The sequence below is a fragment of the Gallus gallus genome, chromosome 10 (genome assembly GCF_016699485.2).
Source record: "Gallus gallus isolate bGalGal1 chromosome 10, bGalGal1.mat.broiler.GRCg7b, whole genome shotgun sequence".
NCBI lineage: Eukaryota > Metazoa > Chordata > Aves > Galliformes > Phasianidae > Gallus > Gallus gallus.
In genome coordinates, this window is record NC_052541.1 from 19074565 (window position 1) to 19094757 (window position 20193).

General features: G+C 57.7%; 2 protein-coding genes across 5 annotated transcripts in view; both read left to right on the plus strand.

The window, feature by feature from the left end:
* MAP2K5 (mitogen-activated protein kinase kinase 5) overlaps nucleotides 1–10145 on the plus strand; it is a 111942-nt gene extending 101797 nt beyond the window's left edge. For all 4 annotated transcript variants that reach the window (NM_001282348.2, XM_015292099.4, XM_015292098.4 and 1 more), the window contains one exon: nucleotides 8931–10145. In NM_001282348.2, the coding sequence (NP_001269277.1) occupies nucleotides 8931–9035 (105 nt within the window). In that variant the 3' untranslated portion in view covers nucleotides 9036–10145. The remainder of the gene's footprint in view (nucleotides 1–8930) is intronic.
* Nucleotides 10146–14869: 4724 nt separating this feature from the next.
* SKOR1 (SKI family transcriptional corepressor 1) lies at nucleotides 14870–19778 on the plus strand. Its single transcript, XM_040706685.2, has 9 exons — nucleotides 14870–14918; nucleotides 15487–17450; nucleotides 17515–17605; nucleotides 17984–18091; nucleotides 18229–18297; nucleotides 18521–18595; nucleotides 18663–18737; nucleotides 19212–19277; nucleotides 19385–19778. The coding sequence occupies exons 2-9, from the start codon at nucleotides 15504–15506 to the stop codon at nucleotides 19480–19482; spliced, it is 2529 nt and encodes an 842-aa protein (XP_040562619.1). The 5' UTR covers nucleotides 14870–14918; nucleotides 15487–15503; the 3' UTR covers nucleotides 19483–19778.
* The last annotated feature ends 415 nt before the right edge of the window (nucleotides 19779–20193 follow it).

Below are 20193 nucleotides of genomic sequence, written 5' to 3' on the forward strand. Positions count from 1 at the left end.
GATTTCTCTTCTTCCCAAGCCAGGTGGTGGAGGTGCTGTGCTTGGTGCTCCCTGTGCTTTCCATAGGGCTCCGTGTGTTGGTCTGCTCGTGGCTCTGTGGCTGTGACACAGTACAGCTCAGTGCATCTGCGTGCTTCTTGTTCCGTTCTGTCAGCAAACGGATGGTGCTCAGCCGTGTGATGGGATGCAGTCCTATGGGGTACTTCTAAAACCAGCCTCGTGGCATTTTCTACCCCAAGGTTGAAAACATTGAGGACGCTGTTCGAATTCTGTCCATTTCAGTAATTTTCTCTGTTGGTAGAAACCATTTTCTCAGAGCTTGTAGAAAGCATCTGTTTTTTTCCTTCCGTTTCTTCCTCTCTGGGAAATGTGTTGGAAGGAAATACTTCTTCCTCAGTTTTTGGTGTCGGACTCTCTCTGGTTGGTAGCAGTGAGCATGGTGTGCTTGCAGGGAGCCATGAGCTGGAGCACACTGCTCAGGAGGCATCTGCATCAACATGGGTTCGGTTCAGGTGTGCGTTCTTGGTCTGAACCTCCAGATCTTTCAGAGCTTCCAACCACACTTTCATTCCCATCACGGACAGCTCTCAAAGCTAATGAGTCAAATTGATTTCAAATGAAACCAAGGCAGAGGATGTGCTCCAGGCGCGCACCTCGTGCTCCGGCTGCAGGCAGGTGCTGCGTCCGCAGAGCAGAGCGGAGCCGGTCAAAAGCAAAACCTCCCCCATCCCCAAAACGCTGCACCAACCATTTCACTCTGCAGATCTGCTTCTGCTGTCGACAGCTTGCTAATGTTGACATAGTCTATCAGCCTTGGGCCACTCTCTCTATTCCTCTTCCGCAGCTCTTCTTAACCTCAGCAACACTTGCAGAAGCGCTCTCCAATTATATTTTGGTTGCCTTTTTTCTTTTTTAGGAGTCATCATGAAAAATACCTTTGCTGGGAGTGAGCTCGTTTTGTTAGCTGAGCACCACGAGGCGTGCCAAGCACCGTTATCGGCTCCACAGCAAATAGCAAAAAAGCACAACTGCTGTGGGAAGAATGATCTACAGATGGGCAAATAGATTCCACTGTGCCACGGCCAAAACCAGAGCTCTGTGTGAATTTTAGACCGGTGTGCACCGCAGAGAGAGTATAGCACAAACACCCTGCACACAGTGTGGAGGAGCTCAGTTGCATGCAGTCAGGGCTGTGCTACAGATGTCAGATGAGCTGCAGCGGTTCTTGCTGACCTGAGCTGCAAAACAAATGCTCTCTTGACTCTGAGTCTGGATGCAGGGGTCAGGTTTTTGGGGGCTGCCTGGAGGGCTACGGCCGATGCCCAGAGCCTCAGAGGAGGGTGGAAAAATGGGCTTTAATCATCATGGAGGATGTGCATTACTGTTTGAAAATGGGAATTCGGATGTGCTGTGTGGACCTCTCCTCTGTAGGTACAGGTTTTCAGGTTTAAGCTCTTCTTGGTCTCTCTGTGGTGCCTGGTACATTTTCCATCACTATCTTAAGTATCATTGAAGGGATAAAACCATTAGAGTGCTAATCTAGACAGCCGTGGTTCTACCATTGACCTGGGCTAATCTGCCTTTGCAATATCAAGAAGTATGTTTGACTCCTCTGAAAGTAACCTTAAATTGTAGTCTTGTAAGAATTCCAGAGCTGTATCCTTCACTCCTTCTCCTAATGAGGTTATGACCAAATGCTCATTATAATTGCTTTAGACTCCTTTTAATTTTCAAGCTTATTAATCATAAGAAGAGTTATTTAAAATTGCATAAATTAATCTTAGATTAAAAGCCCATCAAAGCCTCGAAACAATTAAGAATAAGTAGGATTTCCCTGGGGCAGCAAGTTTTATTTTAATAGTGTAGTCAGGTGGATATCAGAACATTGAAGTATGGTAGTGATTAATGTATGCAAAATTTAAATGAGAGTTTTTAAATGGCAAATCTAAATCACATATTGACCTAACTGTAGGCTTTAACTGCACTGTCTGTCATATATTTAAACTGTTTAGTAATCAGCATTTTAATTACAGTGTATGTTCGGGAGGCCACACAACAAACAGAACTCACCACTCTGACACTTTTAGCAGGCTGGGACCGTGCTGCGACTGCTCAGCATAAGGGATGAGGAGAGAGCTTCGAGGAGATAACAGCACCTGAATTTGCTTATAGATGTTTTCTTGTCCCTGCTTCACCTGCGCCCAGAAAATACCATGGACTGATGCAGCTGCTGACCCTCTTTGCTGCCCCCGCTGTTCTCTATACGAACAGGCAGAAGCTGCAGGTGGTGTCCCCACGGGGTGGGGGATGCGGAGCAAATTTCATCTTCTGGGTGCTTCTGTTCGGTGACCCCGGGGTCCCTTCACCACCCCGAGCTCTGCAGACCTGAGGACCTGTGTCTTTGGCTCCCACTGTGGGGGATTTCAGTCTAACACCAGCTGAGAACAGGCTTGTGGAGGTGCTGGAGTCTTCATCAAGCGCAGTGGGAGGTCATCGTTGCCCTGAATAGTTGATGATTGGAATGAGGAGAGAGATCTGGGCTGGTAAACGCTTGGTACCACATCAAACACAGCCAAGCAAGTATATAGAAGGTAAACTTGCTGTTGTTTGGCACCTGCAGTCCCGTCACTGCAGGAATAGCACAGGAGAGGCAAGGAGCTGTCATTTCTGGGGAACTGTGTCCACTAAAGGAAGGGTTGACCTTGCTGGAGCTTTGGGAAACTGGGACATGCTTTCTGGACTCCCAGCCACTGCTTTCGCAAGCACCCGTCCTGTTCCCTAAGAGGTCACCCGTCATGGCCAGAACACGTGCTAACACTGCAGAAGTACAGCAAGGGATGTAATGGTTGGATCACAAATAGTGTCTTACAGGGTCTTTCCACCCATGCACACATCCTGTGTCTCCACAGGTCAGTGAGAGGGTTGGAAGCCCTCTGATTTTTTACCCTGCTTGAACCTTAGAGGTGAGCAATGGAGGGAAACGCGGCTGCACAGAGCAGCCTAGGGAGGGCTCTGACACCACTGTGCCTGAGAATTAACAATATTCTGGGAGTCAGCAGCAGAGTATTGGCCTGAGGATTCCTCGCTGCTATTCCTGGCTGTGGGAGCAGAAATCGGCCTCGTGGAGAGCTAGCACAGATAATTAGAGCAGCGTCTAGTTTGGCTTGTCCTTGGGGGCAGAAGCTCTAGATGTGAAATCCTGCTGTGCTAGAGGAGGTGGCAGAGCAATGACATCCTGCGTGTGCTGAGGACAGCAGAGGTGGGAACACAGGTCAGTGTGGGGTGCTTTGTGTTACTCGAGTGCTTCGTCTGTCCATGTGTCCTGGGAAGGAGCTCCGGACCTGAGGTTTGTGTCGGTTATTTTGGAGGTCTGACTTGTGTTCCCATTAAACATGTGAATGAGCAGAATTTCCTCTCAAGCACGTGCCCTCAGTTAATTACAAACAGCGTACAAACAGTGGTAGCAATGGGAGAACGAGCTGGGGTGATAACTGTGGTGCACCCTTTGCAGCCAAGTTCTTGTTCTCCAAACCTGCAGGGCTCACACTCCTTCAGACAGCCAGGGATGAGTTGTTCCTTGGATTTAACATTGCACTGTGGCAGTCTGACCATCCCAGCTGCCTTGGGAGCAGAAGCAGTGCTGTGTTTGGGTCCTGTTTAACGGTGCGTTGTCAGGGATGAGGGGATGGCAGGAAGGGCAGAGATGTCCAGGTTCCATTTTATTCTTAAAAGATGCCCCAGTTCCTGTGCTTTGTGCAGAAAAAAAAACGTGTGTTGAGGCATCTGATGCACTGCTTGAGACACCCAGTGCTGCAAAGCAGTGCCATGCTGTTCCTAATATTGCCTAATAAACTGCTGCATTGTCTTCTACCTCCCCCTTATAAAATGGCATCGGAGTCGCATGTTAAGCAGAGAGAGAGCTTCCCTTAAAGCAGCCTGTAGCCATCAGTAATATTTATTTTCTCTATTTGTTTTAAGCCTGTGAAGACTGTGGTTTCCTCCATACTGTCCTGATGGAGCCCTGACCAGCAAGCGTGCAGTGCCCCTAGCCCTAATGTGCCATTAATGATAGGTTAATGTACAGTATAATGTTTTTTGGACTATGGGTTCATTACACTTCTGAGTGCAAGGTCCTTCTGCAGAGCGCCCAAGGTCCCATTGCATTATATCATGCAATAAAAATACCCTTTTCATATCACACGCTAATAAACTGTATTTGAAATGCTGTCTAAGGGCACTGCCATCGTCTTGATAGTCCGTGTCTGCAACAGTTGGGATCTTTTTATTATGTTTTTTTGTGTGTGTGATGCCCAGTTCAGTTTTTTAAAGGAAATGCGTAATTTGTTGGTGCTTCTTTGTAATAAATAGGGCACAGTCCTTTCACTGCACAGTCCAGGGGGGGGGGGGGGGTCCTCTAAAAGAGAGCGCTGGGAGGATTGTCCTGTGTGCTTTGTGCTTGGGAGGTCCTCTGGGATGGCTGGAGGGCCGTGGTGGTGTGCCCATCCCTGTGCCATCCAAACACGTCGTGTCGCAGAGGAGCCCCTCTGTGGGGATGCGAAGGGTGGCTGAAACCACAGAACTTTTCGCCTTGAATAATGGCCATTTAATTGACTGGGCTAAATGATTGATGGTGCGTGGGCAGCGGGTTGGAATTACCAGGGCTGTGTGCTCAGGGGGGGCACTGCCCTTTTAATTTCATGTCAGATATTTAAATCCTTTCCCTCCCCCTCTGCGCGGCGCTTCCCTTGGAAAGAGTTAACCTGTCTGGTGGGACGCTGCAGCGCGGGGAACGTACCCTTTATCAAAGGAACGAGATGAGACAAGTTCATTTAAAAAGCCTGGTTTGTCATTGTTTATCTAATTTTCAGCGTTGACACTCAAAATTAAGCGGGCTGACACTCACCGCAGCCCCGTCCTGCCTGACCTTTCCTGCTCCTCTGCTTCCCCTCCCGTGGCTGCACACCACGCCAGACCCCAGCCGGGGGGGGTGGCTTGCTGGGGGCTTTTCAGTGTGTTTTCTGCTGCCTGGGCCTCCTGGCTGTGCCGATTGCCACGTGGGTTCAGTGCTGAGGGTTTATAGAATTGTAGAATGGGTTGGGAGGGAGACGTAAAAACGTTGGATCCAAGAGAAAGCCAAGGTTGGATATTAGGAAAAATACATTCTCGGAAAGAGCAGTGCTGCACTGCACAGCTGCCCGGGGAGTGGTGGTGGGTCCCCATCCCTGGGGGTGCTCCAGAACCGCGGGGATGTGGCACGTGGGGACATGGTGAGTGGGGTTGGGTTGGGCTTGGTGCTCTCAGAGGTCTTTTCCAACCGTAGTGATTCTGTGATGCAATGAAATGTTGCTGCGGGTGGGCCTAGGGCAGGTCTGATGGGCTCATGCACTGTCCACAATTCTGTACTGCTCTTTGTGTGCATCTGTTGCAGGGATGACTGCAGCAGCAAGGTGCTGCCGAGCGAGGCTGAGTGTCAGGAGCAGTGCTGGTTTGAGGCTGTGCATGGGCCTGGTGCACCCTCCTGGGGCTCAGTGCCTGACCTGAGCACACCGCGGGCTGTCCACCAGTACAGGTCCCACTGGCACTGTAGTCTGAGAAGATTTCTCTCTGGGGCAGTGGAAAACAAGAGAAACCCAAACAGTGGTTTCAAGTTAAACTTATTTCTAGGAAGAAAAGTGCGTAAAACGTGGGCTTTTCCATGGGGTAACCCCACAAAACAAAGCAGAGGGTGTGAGCAGCGTGGTTCACTGGCATCTTAAACACCTCATAGCCTGCATTCTTCCCCTGTGCGCTGGGAGTGGCTGAACTGCGTGGATATACCAGGCGTGAGATGCCTTCCTCTGCGGGGGGTCTCTCCATCGTAAAGGAGATTCATGGGAGAAGCGGACTGTCTTTAATAGGTTTTTTTTTAATTGCCCCAATGCATCTGCTCTTCCTTGTCTGTGGGCTCCATTGTTTCTCCCTAGTTCTCATTGGTGTCCTTGGCTGCTTTTTTGTTTTAAGAGGCCAGACGGGTACCTCTAGGCTGCGTTGCTTAGAATAAGCCTTTACCTTACTATGCACTTCTGCACCCACCATACCACTCTGAAGCTCACACTGCTTCTTTCAGCGCTCAGTGAGGCAGCAGAAGCCGTGTATTCCATTTTTTTCCATATGCTGAGGGAGATTGTGCAGCTTTGTGAAGGTCACTCTGGAAAGTACATGGAATATCTGCAGGATCCTGTCCCTGGGGTGCAGGCTGTGCTCCCTCCAAACGGTTTCCATGGGTAGAATCAAGGAACATTTCAAAGAACAGCAGCATTTCATGATTTGTTTACTAAACCCATAGGGTGTGTGCAGGAAGGGATAAAAAATAAGTGGCGGGCCTTCTGTAGCATTGTTCCTGATGTTAGACATTCAAGACCAAAGCTAAAGATTTCTGATAGCCAGGTGTTGGGAGGGAAGAGACGTTGTCCATATGCTCAGTGCCGCGAGCATCTGTGTACTCAAATGCATCATTTTAAGCTCATCCATCTTCTGCTGTAGCATCGAGCTGGCTGCTGCCATCGTCAGACTCTCAGATGGGCTGTGGTACCCCTGGGAGTGCTCCTCGGTGGCCGTTTCCCAAACAGAGCTCACGTGTGTCCACGTGGGTGCAAAATGCAGAGCTCTGACAAATGTGAAGTTGTTCTCTGCAGCCCAGAACGGCTGCGAGGAAGCAGTTTGCTTCCCCAAAAATAAAATACAATAAAAAGATTGAATACTGGGGGGAGAAAATATCCATTTCTGTAGCAGTTACAAAGAGCAAATATAGAAAGATCGATGGCAGTGGCAGAGAGCGATGCTCAGTTCCAGAGGCCTGAGATAAAGGTCAGGGCTTGTGGCTTGAGCCTGGTGGGAAGCACTGACAGTCTGAGCATGGAGAGCGAATTCCTGGGGCTGACTTTGCTTTTGGAAGCTCTTGCATCACCATGTTTGTTCTGTGCATCATTGTGGGAATGAGTTCCTGAAGGTGAAGGAAACAACTGGCTCCCAGCAGTGGCTGAGTTCACCTTTATGTGTCGGTTAGCAAAGCCTTGCCTCTTACTCTGTTATTTCTCCATTCACACAGTGGAGGAGTCCCATTTGTACCACCGGGATGGTACAGAAGAGGTTGTGATGTGAGAATAGGTAAAGACCAAGTGACACACCAGCCCTGTTTGTCCAGGGATTGCACAGAGCAGTCCTGGTGTCCTTCTGCAAGGGAACCCCCACAGCACCTCCACTAACCCACGCAGCTCTGGACCAGGACCCCAAAGAGCTGAGATGGAGGAAGGATTTGGGCTGGGCTCTGCTGCGTGTGTGCGGAGGTCACCCTGCCTTGTGCATTGCCCCTTCCGTGCATTGCCCCTTCCATGCATTGCCCATTCCTTGTGCTGCCTTTGCCCAAAGCCCATGGAAGGACATCCCATGGATGCAGCCATCCCAGAGGGTCGGAGCATCTCACACTTCCTCTCTCTGTCACGTAGATCATGCCGTATTTTATTCCTGCCACTCCTCTGTTCTCTGGCCCTGGCCTGCAGAGTGTTTTATTGCTTTGAGCTGGCACTGGGAGGATTGATGGTGCTGTGTTCAGCCCGGTGCTGCTCGGTGCCATCCTGCCCTGCTGACCCCAGCATCCCAGGCACAGTGCGCCCAACGCCGGCTGTGCCAGCGCTGCATCACTGTCCCCGAGGGTCCCCACGTCAACACTGGTTACTTGCAGGCACTGTTTGCAAGAGCTGTGAAGTTTAGTGTTGCAAAAACAGAGCTGCTTTTGAGTGATTTGGAGGAGAGGTTTTCATCATCCGTGATGGTTTCTCCTGGCGATTGCTTTCTTTCAGCCATTTATGTAATTGCGGTACTTGGTTTCCTGTGGATTTTTATACTTCATTTGAGATTCATCCGAAGATGGCATGTTCCCATCTCTAGGAATGGGGCCAGATTGAGCTGCCTAAGCTGGCTGCTGAAACTGCACGCCGTATTCCTGTTCTGACTTTCTGAGGTGTCTCAACCTGTAACGGCCCTACGTTTCTATGGGGCAGCGTGTTGTACAGCTGTCCCTCTTTCCATCATACGTTAGTTCCTGCAGCAGCTTCTCACGAAGGCCCATTGGGGTTAAGCACAGGTGAGAGTTCAGTTTCTTTGTCAAGTGATAGCTCCAAAGGCCACGTGCAGCTCACGTGTGCCTCTGCTGCAGGCTGCACCCAGTCCTGCTGCAGCTGCAACGTGACACTTGGAGGGATGTGGCACCTTCTGTGTGATTCATACAGCCCTAAGAACTAAGGGTGCACACAGGGTAAGGTGTGGGGTTTGTACTGACTCAAGTCAAGGGCACAAGTATGTATGAGCATGGCATTGCTATGGGTGTGTGTTGATGGTAGCATGATTCAGGCTCTGCCCTGTAGGGGAAGCATTTGGGATTGTGACTCAGTTGGGCAATTTGCTTTAGACAAAGGGTTGGGTTGGACTACGTTGAGTTGGGTTGCATTACATTGAGTTGGATTGGATTGGGTTAGGTTGGATTATGTTGGATTGAGTTGGGTTACATCGGGTTATGTGGGATTGGGTTGAGTTAGTTTAGGTTAGGTTATGTTGGATAGGGTTGGGTTGGATTATGTTGTGTTGTGATGTTATGCTGAAGTCACACAGAGGGGCTATTGAAGGGAGAAAGTTAAGAGAGTGTGGACCTTTGGGTGGGGTGGGTCAATGGCCTCAGTGAAGACTTTGGAGTCCTCCAGCCTCCTCTTTTCTATTTAAATGATGAACGTGAATAATATGCATCCAACTGAAAGTTCGCTGCTGGGAATCCCTTTTTCACTGCAACCACAGAATGTTCCACTGTATCTTTTTCTAAAATGTGAATGAGATGAACTCCCTCGGTTCCCGCAGGGAGAGCTGTGTCTGTTGGCTAACCCTTCCTGTGCCATTTGCAGGGCCACCCCTTCATCGTGCAGTACAACGACGGCCATGCAGAGGTGGTGTCCATGTGGGTGTGCAGGACGTTGGAGGAGCGGCGCTCAGCCCAGGGCGCACCGTGAGCCGCCGGGTCGTGGGACAGAGCTTTGGGCTCCCACCCATCCGGGTCATATTGTGCTAAAAATCAACAAAATCCTTCGGGATGTTTGTTGTTGCCTTCCTCCCTCCCGCTCAGACACGTTAAGGAATTCCCTTCACACGTTTCTCTCGTTTAATGTCCTCAAATTAATCTTCAGTTAAACTGTACACAGCCTTAAAGCGAGTATTTTATATCTCTATTTTTTTGTTATTGAATGTATTGTATATTTCGTGGCTCCAGAGTATTTTTGAACTGTTAGTTTTGCTATTGTACGGCTGAGCAGCAGACTGTTCCGAGGGCTGGAGGAGGAGCTGTTGGCTGTCGGGGGTGTGTGGACATCCACGAAACACCTGTTTGAAATGGTTTGGTGTTCTTAAGGAAAAAAGAAAAAGAAGAAAAAGAGGAAGGAAGAGTGGAGACGCTCGTCCTGGGAAGAGGCGATCGCCCCTCTGCAATAGAAGCATTCCAGGAGCATTGGCCGTGGTGTCCTTGGATGGCAGGTGGTGTCACAGTGCTGCTGCCATGCCAGGGTGCATCCCATCGCTGGGACAGAGCCTGCGCTGAGGGACGGTGCTGCTCGCCCTCAGGCTGTGGGTTTCACTGATAGTCACGGTTTGTGGCTCCCTCCCCTCTGCCTCCCTCGCTCATCTCCCCATAGCTGGCAGCACACGGCAGCCCCCGGCACACAACGGCAGTGCCACTGATGTGGGGCACGGTGTGAGCGGGGGGGGGAACGCTGCGCCCAGGTGTCCCTGCCCCCATCCCCGTGCGCTCCGTGGGAGGGATGGGGCGCACCGCTCACCGCCATCGTGCAGAGCACCCGGCGGCGCTCCCGGTGGAGCAGGGACACTTCCAGCATCTCTGCTGTGTGTTTGCTGTCCCTGCCATCGCTGTGTACGTTTTCACAGCGGGTTGGCACGCAGTCGATCCTTATGTTAAGGCACCGCAAAAGCGGAGGAGCGGAGGGCAGAAGGCACTGTGGGAGCTGAGGGTTTGCTCAGCAAACTGCACCGCTGCGGTTTGGGCACGGGGGGACGGGGGGGGGTTTGTTTGCTCGTTTTTGCATTAGAAATAAACTTTTGCTAAAAGAAAAGCTGAGGAATTGTGTTCTGTACCAGCAGCTTTAAGGAAAAAAACAGTGAAAAATTCCTCCCCAATCCCTGCAAATCGTAAATGTTCCTTCGGAAAAGACTTTTGTTTCCTTCCTTGGAGGGATCATTTGTCTTCTTTTGAAGTATAGGGGTTGCAGGCATGAACTTATAGACTAAAAGTTTATCTTAATTGCTCTGATGTCGCCGCCTCCCCGGCAGATAGCAGTGCAATGAATGAGGCAGCAGGACCCGTACCTTCGGGTCCTTCTTCTAAAGTGAGACAAATTTCTTCCCTCGGAGCCGTGCGGACCGCGGGCAGCTCGCCTGTTTGTTTATCTCCTGCGGTCCGCATTGGCTTTCTCTGGATAAAAAAGTCTCTCCCTTTAGGGTTTAGGTAAGAAGTCGGTAGAAGCAAGGCTGTGCCTTGGGGGGGGAGCGGTGGCGTTGGGTGCGATCTGCTTGTGATCGCTGCTCCCCAAAGCCCACCGCAGGGACGGGGTGCATCCAGGTTCCACGCGCAGGGGCTGGGGCTGCTCCTCCCCGCTGCAGCTTTCTGAAGCCGGAATCGGGGCGTTCCTCGGCCAGAAAGCCTGAAGAAAATGCGGCACTGTTACACCGCGCAGCCACGTCCCGCTCGGCCGGCAGCGCGGGGCGCTGCGTGGTGAACACCTGAGTGGGGATTAACGCCCCGCGCGGTGCCGACGTGTCCCCTCTGCCGGACAGGGACAGACAGCGGCCACCGACCGCTCAGCCCCACCGACACGTGGGGCAGCGCCGTGGGGCTCCGTGTGCTCCTCCGCCATCCAGGAGCGGCGCTGACCCTGCGAGCAGCGCAGGGAAGGTGGGACTGAGGGGCTGCCAAGGGAGGGGGCTGAGCACAGGAATCTCTCTCTGCCTCTCGGATGCAGGGAGGTGGTACTGGGGGCGATGCGAAGCAGGCTGCCCCAGCTCTGTGGGAGCTGCAAAGCAAAGCGCTCGGGATCCCACTTTTCAGAAAGGCGCTCAGAAGCTTCTTATGTTGTGCAGGGCAGTTTGCGGGCGGCTTGCCACCGCCATCCACATCCCTACCGCTAACTTCTGCCTGCTCCTCCTTGTCCTCCCACAGTGCGCAGCTCCCCCCCGAGCAGCACCAACCCGAACCCCAGACAGCACAGCGCCCGCAGAGCGGCAGTGCTGCACCCCGTGACAGCGGCGTCCGGAGTCACGGCGGTTGTTTTGGGGAGCCCCATCCTCCGCCTCCATTGGGGACCCTCAGCCCGGGGCTGCGGCCCCCGCGGGGCACCAACCGGCGGGGTGGGCTGAGCCGAGCGCTGTTCTGCTGTGCTGCAGTTCTGGGCTGCCCGGCGCGGGCTCTGGGAAAAAAAAATCAAAATGATAATAAAAAAAGAAAGAAAGAAAAAAAAGGAAAATATAAATAAATAAATAAAACCACTCAACACGTTCAGATATTTTTGGCGCACGGAAACAGAAAGAAGGCAAAAATAAAAAGCTCGAAGGTGCGCGCCGATCCCCGCCGAAAGCCGCAGTGCGCGGAGCTGCGCTGACCCGGAGCGGCGCTCCCTTCGGGGGATGCACAGTCGGAACGCGCTGGGAACGGATGGATGGGCTCAGCTTTCCCCGCTCCCGCAGCGCTGCGGCTCCGCCGAACCCCTCGTCCTGCGAGGAGGTCAAGGTTTGTCGGCCCGGGAGACGTTAACGGCAATGGATGGCGGGAGGAGAACTTCTCGCGGTGGGGGCAGAGCTGCGGGTCCGGACCCGCGCAGCTGCGGTGCTGCAGGTTCGGCACGGCCCGGTTCGGCTCGGCCCGGCTCGGGGACGAAGAGCCTCTAATTGCTGCCCCGGGCGCACGGCGCTTCTTTAACCCCATCGATAAATCGTGGGCATCGATCGTGAGCGCTGCGTTCCTCCGCAGCCCCCTCACACCTCCTACCCCGAGCCGGGCGGGATGGGGCTGAATTGGGCTGGGAGGTAACGGGGGGGGGGGGGGGGCGGAAGGTGACGGGTAGACGGAGAGAGCAGGCGGAGGGGTGATGGGGGGGAGGGGGCGAGAGAGGAGGAACGGAGTGGGGATGCATGGAGCGGGCGCCTGGGGAGCACAGAAGGGCCATTCGGGAGACACAGCCGGGGGGGCGCACACAGACACCGGGAAAAGGGCCCCGGGGCTCCGTTCACCCCTCCGCGTATCTCTGCGCACCCGCGGGCGCTCCGCACGTCGGGGCGGGCGCAGCGCTGCCGGCCCGCAGAGAGCCGCCGCCCGCTTCCTTTGTCAATGTCCAGTAATTAAAATGTCACCGTTTAATTTTCAGGCCTCTCGGAGCAATCTTTTCCTAATAAAGAGTGTGATCGAAGCGCTCCTTCCCCCCCCCCCGCTCCCCGCGAAGGGCCGCGGAAGGGGCCGTAAACGCAGAGCCGCTGCGGATCGATGGAGAGAAGCCCGGATTGATCGGCCTCTAAAATTAAATTTATTGGGGTCATGGTTTTATATGGTGCTGATACAACTGTTAAATGGGGAACATTCATTTCCAATAGGAGGCGTTTATTAAACTTCCACTGAATTAGACCGCCGTGATTTATGTGGCAATCTCGGCACAGCCCTCCAGGAGGGAAAGGGAGAGGCAGAGAGGGCCCTTCCGCGGCCGTCTCCGGGCGGTTATTTATTTATCCCCACCCCCACCCCCCCGTGCCACGGCTCCATAAGTTTTAACCGAAATGATCCGCCGGGCTCAGCCGGGAGCGGAACCGCCCGCGGGTCCCGTCGGGGCGCCCCGCACCGCCCCGCACCGCGCAGCCCCGGGGGTGGGGGGGTCGGGGGGGCCCCGCAAACGTCCCCGCTCCCGCGTGCGGCGATCGTTGAGCGTTAATTAGAAATTCATTACAATTAAAAGCCGCGCGCACACGCCTTAATTACATCTGATTTTTAATTCCGAATCCGTGTTTACACAGTAAGCGAGACGTACCTCCTGATTATCCCCAATACTCTTTATACTGTACTAATTATGTAAATTAAACCTAATTAACTGACAAAAACTGCAGTCAATTCAACTGTTCGAAGATAGCGGAGGCGGCGAGGAGCGGAGGAGCCGCGGCCGTTCCGCGCTGTCGGGGCGGTGCGGTGCGGTGCGGTGCGGTGCTGCGGGGCGCGGGAGCGGAGACGGCGGAGGGGGACGCGGTGGAGCCGCGGATTTGAGCCCCTCGGGGCCCCCCGACGTGAGGCCTCCCCGGTGGGGATGGGGCGCCGGGCTGCGGCCGGCGGTGGCACAGCGAGGCGGAGCGGCTCCGTGGGTACCGCGCCGTGTTTAACCCCCACCCGTGGGCCCACCCCGCAAACACGAAAATAAGCGGTGAGAGATGTGGCAGCGCCGGAGGGTCTCACTCAGTGCCGGCTGGAGGAGGAGCGGGGATAAATAATTAAAAAAAAAAAAAAGAGAGAGAGAGGGATAATTACCGGCTCGGGTTGCGGTCATTGCGGGAAGGCCGAGCCCGCAGCTCCCCGCCTTTGGCTTCTCTCCCCGCCCCGCCACGACGGGGCGTCCCGCACCCGAATTGCGGGGACCCGCAGCCGCCTTCGGGCTGTGCGGAGCGGCCCCACCGCGGGGACGCAGCGCCGGGATGGGCTCCGCGGCCGCGTTTCTCTCCGCACCGCGTCCTCTCGGCGGCGGGATAGAATAATCATAAATAATAAACAATAATAGAGAGAGAGAAATATATATCTATAAAAGCGATAGCCGCGGGCGGTGCGCGCCGTTATTAACTTCTGTTTGATCAGTGTAATTGCGCCGATCGCGGCCGGACATGATGATTAATTACAGTTTAATTAACGTGGCCGTGACCAACGCACCCAGGGCGGGGATGCGGAGCCGGGTGGGGGCCCTTCCGCGCCGGCGGGACCGAAGGCCACCGGAGCGGTACCCCCATTCCTACGGCCTCCGGTCCCGCCGGCGCGGAGGGGACCCCCGGAGCGAACGAAAAACCGCGGCCGTCGCCCCCCCCTCCGCCTCCTCCCGGCGATTTCGTTACCGCCCCTCTGTCCCCATCCGCGCATCCTCACCCCCCGGGCGGAGCTCTCATCCCGGCTACGGAGGAAGGGGGGAACGGCGGTGAGAAGGAAGGGGAAGATTCGTTGGGGCCCTATCGGCGACCCCCCCCGGGGAGGAGGGTTTTCGTTGCATCCCGCTCCAAACCGGTACGTTACAACGAAGCCCGGGGGGCGGCGCGGGCCGAAACGCGGAGGGACGCGCGGAAATGCGCGGAGGGGAGAAGAGATGCGCGGAGAGCTGCGGATCCCCGCTCTTACCTCGGGCAGACCCGGGCGGGTCCCCGCTCGCTGGCGGCCCCCCGAGCCCCCCCGCCCCGCTCCGCTGTGCCTTAAAGCCGCGCCGTGATTGAGCGGAGCGCATCGGTGATTGACGGCCGCGGGGTCCCGGAGGCAGTTAATGTAAATATGCTGGTGCTAAGTGGGTGTGTCTTCCCGTTATTTTAGCTGTCACCGGATCAATGTGCGGCGGCTCCAAGTACGGATCCGGATCCTCCCTCGGCGGCGCGGTTGCCCACTCGCTCTTGTTGCATCGCGCCCGGGCGGACACGGAGGAAGCGGCCGCCCCGCAGCACCGCTGAACGCCCGCACCGCGCCGCCCGTCCCCGCGGGGAGGAGGGGGCCGGGGGGGCCCGCGCTGCGCCCGGCGGCGGATGAGCGGCCCCGGGGCGGCGGATGAGCGGCGGCCCTTAACCCCGAGGAGCGCGGGCCGCTCGCACGTCCATCCCGGCTCCGCGCCGCGGTAAGTGATGGCGGTGCGGGGCGGCGCGGGGCGGCGCGGGGGAGCGATTTGGGGAGCGGTTCCCCCGTTCTTTCGTGCGCCGAGCGCGGAAGCCGCTTACAGCCCTCCTCGCTAAGCCAATTTGCCTCGCTCGCTTCCCTGCTGCTACGTGCGGCGGGGGCTGCCCGCCCCGGCCCCTATAATCCCCCTCCCCGCCCCTAATCGCCTCCCGGGGACGCGCGGCTGCAGGGCCCCGGCTCCAAGTTTCGGCCCGGCCGGAGCCGCTCCGCGCTCCCTCCGGTGCGCTGCGTTGGGGTACGGCACAAAGAGAGCGGCGTCCCCCCCCGTCCCCGTCCCCGTCCCTATCCCCACCCGGATCCCCATCCCCATCCCGTCTCCGGTTCGGACGCCCTCGGCCGCGGCTGCGGAGCGGCGGTGCGGTGCGGGGCCGCGCGGAGCCCTCCGGGGCCGCGGCCGGGAACGTCGCCGCTGCTGCGCCCGGTGCTGAGGGCCGGGGAGCGGGGGGAGGACAGGAGGGGCCCCCGGAGCGCTCCTCGCCGACGCCTTTCGCCGCTATTTTGTTTTGCAGGGGCGTTTTCGGGGGGAATGGAGGCGATCGGCAGTCAGCTGGGAAACGGGAGAGATGCAAGCTCCTCCCCAAATTCAAAGCAAGAGCTGCAGCCGTACCAGGGCTCCAATACCCTGAAGCCCAACCAAGTGGGTGAGACCTCTCTGTACGGAGTGCCCATCGTGTCCCTGGTCATCGACGGGCAGGAGCGGCTGTGCCTGGCGCAGATCTCCAACACTCTGCTCAAGAACTACAGCTACAATGAGATCCACAACCGGCGCGTGGCCCTGGGCATCACCTGCGTGCAGTGCACGCCCGTGCAGCTGGAGATCCTGCGGCGGGCCGGGGCCATGCCCATCTCGTCGCGCCGCTGCGGCATGATCACCAAGCGGGAGGCCGAGCGGCTCTGCAAGTCCTTCCTGGGCGAGCACAAGCCGCCCAAGCTGCCCGAGAACTTCGCCTTCGACGTGGTGCACGAGTGCGCCTGGGGCTCGCGGGGCAGCTTCATCCCCGCCCGCTACAACAGCTCCCGCGCCAAGTGCATCAAGTGCAGCTACTGCAGCATGTACTTCTCCCCCAACAAGTTCATCTTCCACTCGCACCGCACCCCGGACTCCAAATACACGCAGCCCGACGCCGCCAACTTCAACTCGTGGCGCCGCCACCTCAAGCTCAGCGACAAGACGGCCACCGAGGAGCTGTCGCACGCCTGGGAGGATGTCAAGGCCATGTTCAACGGCGGCACCCGCAAGCGGACCTTCTCCCTGCAGGGCGCGGCCGGGGGCGGTCCCGGGGGGGGCTCTCCCGCCGCCAAGGCCCCGCTGCACCCCCCGCCTCCCGCCGGCCCCGAGCTGCCCCCCGCGCACAAGAGCCTCCGCTGCGGCGGGCAGGAGGCGCCGGGGGAGCGCGGAGCGCTGGGGCTGCCGTCGGGGCACGGCGGGGCGGCGGGGGGGCACGGCGGGGCCGGCGCGGTGCGGAGCTACCCGGTGATCCCGGTGCCCAGCAAAGGCTTCGGCATGCTGCAGAAGCTGCCGCCTCCGCTCTTCCCGCATCCTTACGGCTTCCCGGCCGCGGCCTTCGGACTCTGCCCCAAGAAGCAGGAGGACGCGCTGGGCGGGGCGGGGGGCGGCGAGGCGGGGAAAGGCGGCGCGCTGCCGTCGGGGATGTTCTGGGGGCCCCCGCACCCGCACCCCCCGCAGCCGGCCCAGCCGCCCCACCAGCCCGGCGCCGCCAAGGACGCGGCCGTGTACCCCTCGTTCCCCATGTTCTGGCCGGCCGCCGGCAGCCTCCCCGTGCCGCCCTACCCGGCGCAGAGCCAGGCCAAAGCGGCGGCCACGGCCGTGGTGGTGGCGGCGGCGGCGGCGGCCGCGGCGGCGGCGGCGGAGCCGTCGGGGCGGCACGGCGAGCTGGAGGGCTCGGAGCCGTCGGGCAGCGGGCGGAGCAGCGCGACGCCCCAAGAAGGCTCCGGGGCGGACGGAGAGCGCTGTCCCAGCGCGCTGTCCAGGGCGGCCGGCGAAGAGGAGCGCTCCGGCGACGAGGCCCTGCTGGGCCCGCTGCCCCTGCCCAGGAAGGGCAGCTACCTGTCCGCCTTCCGCCCGGTGGTGAAGGACACCGAGAGCATCGCCAAGCTCTACGGCACCCGAGAGGCGTACGGCGGAGCGGCGGCCCGAGCGCCCGGCTACCTCTCGCCGGACTTTCTCAGCGAGGGCAGCTCCAGCTACCGCTCGCTGTCCCCCGGGGGGGACACGGCCGAGGAGCCCGAGGTGGACGTGGAGTCCAACCGCTTCCCCGAGGACGACGAGGAGGAGACCGCCGCCCCCGCCGAGGAGCGGGAGCCGCCGCCGCCCCGACTGCTGCCCGCGCCCGAGGAGCCGCTCCCCGCGGCGGAGGGGCCGGAAGAGAAGGGGGTCGAGGGGGCGGCGGAGGAGGGGCCCCGGGGCCCCGACGGCAGCCCCGAGCGGAGCAGCAGCGGCGGCGCCTACGAGGTGCGGGGCCGGGGCCGGGGGACGCCTCGGGGTCGGCCCCGCGCCCTGACCCGCTGTTTTGTAGGTGTACGCGCCGGAGCGGGGGGAGCACCTGCAGCCGCTGAAAGCCGCCGCAGCCCTGGGAGCCGCCTTCCTCTGCACCCCTGAAGCGAAGGGTAAATCGAACCGCGGGGTTGAGGGGGGGGGATCGGGCACCGCGCGGAGCCGGTGGGGGCCTCCGGAGCGCCGCTTTCGTTTGGCGGCTTTCGGGAGAAAAAAAAAAAAAGACAGCGAACGGATTTCGGAGCGGGGACGGGACGGGGACCGCGCAGCGCCCGGGGATGCCCCGGAGCGGCCTTCGGGAGGGCTCGGGGCGGGGGAGGGGGCCGCCCGAAGGGGCAAAGCTGCCAGCAAGCTACTTTCCAACGGCAAAGCGATTAGGATGTCCTCTAAGAAGGTTTTAACGAGGGCTTTGTCCTTAATTATGTAATTAAGGATATATCAGGACCATACTTTCATTGCTTACGGTTGAAAATCGGTTTATTAACTTTAAGAGCAAGATAAAGAAGACAATCACTCGACAGCAGAGGATTTAGAGACCAGAAAATCCTATCAGGACCAAAGGAGCGTCTCGCATCCCAGCCCTGTAAATACTGACAGAGGTAAGTCCTCCCCGCGGGGCGCTGCGCGGCCGCCGAACACCCTTCCAGCCCCCCCACCCCCCTCCCTTCCCCCGACGGCGCGGACGGAGCTCCGCGCCCCTCTCCGAAATCAAAACAACAATAATAAACCGACGCAGGAGAAGAGCTCGGCATGGAGGTGGCGGGGACGCAGTTGGTGGAAAAGGACATCGAGAACCTGGCCCGAGGTGAGAGGGGGCGGCCCCGTGGGGCGGAGGGGGCGGCCGCTGCGGGACCCGACGGGAGGGGACCCCCCCCGGCCCCTCGTCGCGGCTCGGGGTCTTCGTGCTTTCCGCAGGAGTGATTAACTCCTGTGATTAATGCAATGTAATGCGATTAGCGCCGCGCTGAGCCGCTCCATATGGAAAAGCTCGCGCTCCCCCCAAAACCCCGCCGCGTGTTTTTCAACAGACGAACTGCAAAAACTCGTCCTGGAGCAAATGGAGCTGAGGAAGAAATTGGAGAGGGACTTCCAGAGCCTGAAAGGTACCGGGGGAGCCCCTCCCTGCGGCCGGGGCCGGGCGGGGCGGCACTGACCGCGCTGTGCCCGCAGATAACTTCCAGGACCAGATGAAGAGGGAGTTGGCGTACCGCGAGGAGATGGTGCAGCAGCTGCAGATCGTCCGAGGTGCGGCCCCGCCGCGATTCTTTCCCTCCTCTTTCGTTCCATTCAATTGTTTTATTTATTTTAACGTCTTCTATTCCTATTATTCTTATTATTCTTTTTATTTTTTTATTTTTAATTATTTTTAGTCTCTTACTCTTTTTATTCTCTTATTCTTTTTTATTCTCTTGTTTTGGTTTTTTGTTTTTTATTCTCGTTCTTTTTTTTCTCTTGTTCTTTTTTATTCTCTTATTTTCATCATCGCGTTTTATTATTTCCTTGCGTTATTTCACTGTACTTTTACTCCACACTCTGTCTCTCCCCCGATGGGTACCCGAAGCCACCCGCGGGCACTGCCCCTCCCACCCCCGTTAAACCCCTGCCGAGGAGTGCCATTCCTCGCCAATTCCCCTTTCCCTTTATCCGCTCCCCTCGACGGGGCGGCCGCTCCCCGCTCCCTCCCCCAGCTCATTTTATTCCCTCCCCCCTCCGCTCCAGACACGCTGTGCAACGAGCTGGACCAGGAGCGGAAAGCGCGCTACGCCATCCAACAGAAACTGAAAGGTACCGAGGCAGGAGGGGGGGCTCAGACATCTAACGCGGGGTCAGAGTCGCGTCCCCCCCCCTCCCCCGTCGGTGGGGTCGGGGCTGACGGCGGTGTCGCTTTGCAGAGGCCCACGACGCGCTGCACCACTTCTCCTGCAAGATGCTGACCCCGCGGCACTGCACGGGGAACTGCTCCTTCAAACCGCCGCTGCTGCCCCAGTGACCCCCCCCGAACCCTCCCCATTCCCCCCCCGAAGCCATGCGCCCCGCGGCGCGCCGCAGCCCAGGGCAGAGCCCACGCAAAGCCATTTCCACGAGGAGCCACGTGTACATAAGGGGACTCGGAGCTCGGCCCTCTCGGACTGGCAATAGGGCGGGACCCCCCCGGGCCCCCCACCCCGCTCCGCGTCCTCCCTCCCCCCTCCCTGTGTGTCCGCTTCTTCCGCCCTCGTCCAGACTGGAAACAAACGTGGCTATGTGCAATGGATATAAATGTACTGTGATTCTCTTGGTACAGTATTTGTTGGATTTTTATTTATTTATGATGTATATTTATTTCCCCACCTCCCCCCCCCTCCCTCGGGCCCCCTCCTGCCTCACCTCCCCCCCTCCCCCCGTACATTTCTGGATGTGACAGCACTTTAACGGGCGGTTCGCGACTCCGGGGGGGCACCACCTCTGTACGGGATTTTGGTTCTTTAATAAAAGCCGACTTTAAGCACCGCCTGCTCCGTGCGGGGCCCGGAGGGGGGTGGTGGTTGCTCGCTGCGGGCCGCCCCCTCGGGGCGCACAGCCCGAGGTGCCCCCACTGCAGCCGCCCGCACCCCACGCAGTTCCCCGCTCCCCTCTCCTCCCCCGCACCGCAGCCGGGAGCTCATTAATGCCCATTTATATGCTCGTTTCACACATGAAAGTATCACATTAATGAGCTCCG